The sequence below is a fragment of the Physeter macrocephalus genome, chromosome 17 (assembly GCF_002837175.3).
Source record: "Physeter macrocephalus isolate SW-GA chromosome 17, ASM283717v5, whole genome shotgun sequence".
Taxonomy (NCBI): domain Eukaryota; kingdom Metazoa; phylum Chordata; class Mammalia; order Artiodactyla; family Physeteridae; genus Physeter; species Physeter macrocephalus.
The window spans coordinates 26819470-26824758 of NC_041230.1; the positions used below are offsets into that span (position 1 = coordinate 26819470).

Consider the following 5289-nt stretch of genomic DNA (forward strand, 5'->3'; position numbering starts at 1 on the left):
CTCGTCTAAGGTCGAGGTATCTGGAAATTTTACTCATGTGAAACATCTTACTCCCACTGATGCCCGATTAAGGAGGTCTTCTTTACATAATTGCAGATGAATAAAGCACTGTTTCATTGTTTCTCAAAGCATTTGTAAGAGTGTGGTGACAGAGGAAATGTCTGCATTTGAAAGGAAGTCTTAAGGGGTTGTGAAATCTCAGGAAGGTTCTTAAATGACCTAACCAGATGTTTTGAAGTCTGATGCACCCTTAACCCAAACTGAAATTCATAACAAAGTCGAAAGCAATAGAGTCAAATTGATTCCAAAATGCCTTTTCTAACAAATTCAACTGTTTACACCAAATGACTTTATTAGGGCCTCATTCCAACTGGGAGAGAGTATACAGTCAAGGAAACAATGGGATTCATCATAAAGTTTGAAGAGGAAATGAAACTAAAAATTCGGGTAAGTCCCTAGTGCTGGCTAAATTAAGAATCCACATTTCTGAGGCTGTACGGAATCACGGTTAAGAGCCAGAGCCTATAGCCAGACTGCATTTTGATAGGCTGTTAGGACTATGACTAGCTCTACCACTAGACTCCTAGCTCTGTCACTTGCTAGTTGGGTGACTTTGGGGAAGTTACTTGACCCCTCTGAGCCTCAGTTTTCTCAACTGTAAAATGGGAATAAAAATGGTAGCCACGTCACTGGGATGTTGTATGGATTAAATGAGATAGTAACGTGCCTAGAGCATAGTAAATGATCACTAAATTTTACCTATTGGGATTATTTTATATTTTAATATTAGCAATATTATGTAGACAATGAAATGACAGGGAAACTGGGTTTTTTTATATTTAAGTGTAAGACATTTACATTTTAAAAAACATTATTTCAAGGAGGAGGAAGAGAAATAAGGTTGTCTACGCCTCTCCACCCAAGAAATAAAAATCCTGAGGTAAAATGTGGTTCCTTTAGTTGGTTTGTTTATTTTGTGGATGGGGGCGTTATTTAAATCTGAACGGGCTTGGTTTGGTACACACCATTTGAGACATGCACCAAAAATGTATAGACAGAGTCACACAAAATAGTACGGAGTTGCATCCACTCCAGGTCTAGCCCGGGGTTAAAAGGACCGTACAAAGTCTAAAGAACACCAGGTTGGGGTCTGGAGATCTGACTTGCCTGGTTAGTGTGGTAGTACTAACAAGACTGCTAACTTGAAGGGTGACCCTGAAGAATCACGCCAATTCTGCTCTCTGGATTTCAACTTCCTAGTCCACAAAATGAGTGGGTTGAACTAAATGACCAATAAGGTTTCTTCAGGCTGCAACTGCTTACATGAAGCTGTGGTCTCTGTTCCAGGGAGACTTGGCTCTGGACTTGACCTCTGACAGCACTGAGGTTCTGGTCCAGAGCCAGCCACACACTCCATCTACACTGGATGCCTCCCCACTTCCCGCTGTTGGTCTTCAGGGACCCAGGCAAGAGGATGTGAATGGACAGTCCAAACCCATGGCCCCCTCGGGGAGAAATCACTCAAGTACGTGCCCTGCTGCTTCCACCTCAAGTCACAATCCCCGGCACAAGCAAAGCCCTGCTTATCCCACTGGAGAGGAGGGTGCGAACCACTTTATTTAAAGCAGAGCTGAAGACATAAATATTCGAGAAGCAATAGCTCCTTATTTTGGAGGACCCTGGAATGAAAGTCCAAGGTAGAAAAACAACACAACAACTGCTAGCCTTTCCATTCTGAATAGACAATATATGCCAGGAGCTCTGAAATAAAGATAGTGTGATTCGTTTATTATTCCTTCTCTTTAAAACCTGCATTAATTCTGATTTCTATTTAAATAAGAATGATTAAATTTTATCAGCTGAGATGGAAATATTGTGATAAACACTGGCTCGTGGCCAAACTAATCTCCCAAGCCCACAGCTTACGGCCATTGTCCTGTATAGATATTTGAATGGCAACAGGCTTTTATCAGTATTTCTAAAGGCACTCATTTAATTATGTGGTTGTAAGGATTTTCAAAACCCAAAAGAATACCATCAATACATATTCATTTCTTGGATTAATTCAACATTAACATCAGAAAATATTGTTATTTAAAGGATGCTAGTACTTGTTTTTGCTTTTGCAAAAACTCAGGCATCCAGTTCTGGTTGCAATGGTGTCTTTTAAAACGTTCCATCGAACTGAAACTAGGAAAATGCAATGCACAGTGAGGTAAGGCTGGAATTTAGAATTATAGGGATTAGAAGGAGGACTCCACAAGTCTTTAACAAAGAATACTTCATAGAGGTTGGACCGTAGCAAGGAAAAAAAAAAATCCCTGAACTAGGAAATTTGTACACATGTGCGGATCTTGTCAATCAAATGTAATATATTTGAAAGCCTCAGGAAAAAAAGATTCAAGGGCAGGGGCTGTCTAGGTGTTTCCTGCCCCAAATTTCCATACCCAGAAACTTGAGCGATCTAGATTTCATCACCATAGGGGATACTGCGTTTCTTCAAGAACTGATTAAAAGATACAAAAATACACCTGACATGTTTAGCATTAATGTTTCCTCCAAAGTAGGTCTTTATTTTTCAACATTATGATGAATCTGTCTGGGAAGCAAAAACTCACACTCTACCTTAAGCTTGGGATTTCTTCTTGCATCAGGTTGGCTGAACGGGACAACTCCGTTCGTTGGAACTGCGACCCACATGGTTTGTGTCTGCAAACTCAACACCTACTACCCTTTTGCTCACGTGTCTTTCAATCTGACCAAACCACCAGGCAACTCCTCCTGTGCTGATCATTTGAGCGGAGCCAGGTAGAGATGGGGACTAGACAGGGAGAGGAGGAGAGAGAAGGGGAATGGAAAACGAGCCACTTGTCAATCTTGTTAAGACTGATCTATTTTTTGGGTTACCAACTGCCCTGGTCTGAGGGGTTTCCTGGGGTGAAGAATTTTGAGTGCTAAAACCAGGACAGTCTAGGGAAAGCGGTTGGTCCCCCCATACTATTTATCTTCTGGCTTAAGCCTCCAGGTCAAGCATTCTAAAGGTTCAAACAAGCTGGGAAAGAGGAGACATTTAGATTTGGTTGAAGATTACTGAGAGGACCACCTGTCACAACACAAATGCTAACTAAAATTCGTAGAGGACGTGTATTTTATAGAATCGGGGAGGTAAAGACGACTTTAAAAACAATTTCCCTCAGAGCATGCTCAGTAGAACACTAATTCCATGGGATGGAATTTTAGTGAAAAATGGTTTAGAGCTCAAATAATGCTACTTAAAAAGGTTCCTTTATCGCAGGACTTATCAGAGCCTTGAAGAAGCTAACATTCATTTTTTTGTTCATTAACATGTTTGACCACAGAATCCTCTTTCCCAAGGAGCATCTTAGGATAGCAGTATTTGGAAGATCCTACTTTAGGAAGCACCATTCTAGGCCAAACTCCTCATTTTAAAGATGGAGAATAATACTCCGGTTTGTCTAGTTACAGGCAAGGCCGGTGCTACAGCAGTTTTTCAGACTTTAATGTGCACAAGAATCACCTGGGCCTCTTGTTAACCTGCACGTTCTGATTCCACAGGTCTAAGGTGGGGCCTGAGATTCTGCATTTTTCACAAGCTCTCAGGTGATGTTCACGCTGCTGGTCCATGGACCACACTTTCAATAGGGAAGCAAGTCTCCTAAGTTTATGCTTGTCCCACGGCCTTGTAGCCTCTTTGTGAGTGGAACTAACTAATTCTCCTATCAAAGCAGCACCCTTGCCTTATTCTGGTTTCATTTGCTGAGTTGATATCTCCACTTCTTCAAAGCTACTCCCTGTAGTGATAGAACACATAGAGATTAAGGAAGTATTTCCTGGACCCTAAAATAAATTTTCTTTTTGCTCAATTATAAATTAGAAACAGATATAGCTTGTCACTAAGAGGTTTATTTGGAGGCCCTATACAGAAATTTAGATCAAAAGTTATTTGAAATCATTGTTTAACTGAGTCAGATCCACAAAGGACACTTTCCATGACCATTTCCAGGTATTTTTTAATTGTTCTTGGAAAAACATGGTACGCATCTAACCAAAATGTACCCAGTAATTGTGCAACTAACTGGCTATTGCCATAATATGAATAGACAGTGACTAGCAGATGCTCACTCAGCATGCAGATTTTATACTACAAGGAAAACGTACCCACCCCAATACTTCAAAAGCTTTTGTACCTGCAGGTGTACAATCCTCACATTATTGCATCATATTGTTGATGTTGCCAGGAAAAATCAGCTTACTGAGATGGTATCTATATAACAGCCATATGCCTCGTCAATTTAGGGCAGGGGAGGGATGGGTAAGGATGAATGATCCAAAAGGAAGAAAAATGACTTGCTTATTGACGAAATTTTTACTTTGCAACAAATAGTTGTGACACGGTTCAAAGGACAGATGATGTCTGTATCTTCATGACACTGAAGCCAACCACAGGTAAACAGAGCATGCTGGGTGGTAAGCGGTTAGAATACTATTCTTGTTTACAGGCCAGCCTCTCCCCACAAAAAGCTGATCTCAGACATTTCACCCAACCTGGCCAGTCACCCCAGAGATCTCAGCCAGAAGGGACTGAACTTCCCAGGATCCAGACGACTGAAGGGAGAAGGGAAGGCAGATTCTACTGCCTGGAGACTCAGCCCCTGGACACGAGAAGCAGATTCTAAGTCCAGACTGAAGGCTGGGGAGCCTTCACCTAACTTTTAGTTCCCATGCAGAGCGGGACCTCAAATTCCCCACATTCAAGCTCTATCTCTGCTGCCCACTAGCTAATGCCTCATTTTTGGTCTCGTCCCTGTGAAGTGGGAAATAGCAGTCACTGTCTCACAGAGTTAGGAAGGTTAACTGAGAAAACTGCATATATTACTTTGGGAGCTATAGTTTTTTGGTTTAGGTTTTTTTTTTTTTTTTCTTTAATTACAGTAAGAAACTTGAGATCTACCTTCTTAAAATTTTTTTTAGATTTATTTTATTTATTTATTTATTTTTGGCTGCGTTGGGCCTTCGTTGCTGCGTACGGGCTTTCTCTAGTCGTGGCGAGCGGGGGCTACTCTTTGTTGCGGTGCGGGGGCTTCTCATTGCGGTGGCTTCTCTTGCTGCAGAGCACGGGCTCTAGGCACGCGGGCTTCAGCAGTTGTGGCCCAGGGGCTTAGCTGCTCCGCGGCATGTGGGATCTTCTCGGACCAGGGCTCGAACCCGTGTCCCCTGCATTGGCAGGTGGATTCTTAACCACTGCGCCACCAGGGAAGCCCCCTTCTT

At 42.0% G+C, this 5289-nt stretch overlaps 1 protein-coding gene across 1 annotated transcript in view; it reads left to right on the plus strand.

The window, feature by feature from the left end:
• The first annotated feature begins 399 nt into the window (after positions 1-399).
• LOC112065197 (uncharacterized) overlaps positions 400-5289 on the plus strand; it is a 14717-nt gene continuing 9827 nt past the window's right edge. The window contains 3 exon segments of the mRNA XM_024124850.1: positions 400-447; positions 1348-1525; positions 2655-2808. Of these exon segments, the coding sequence (XP_023980618.1) occupies positions 400-447; positions 1348-1525; positions 2655-2808 (380 nt within the window).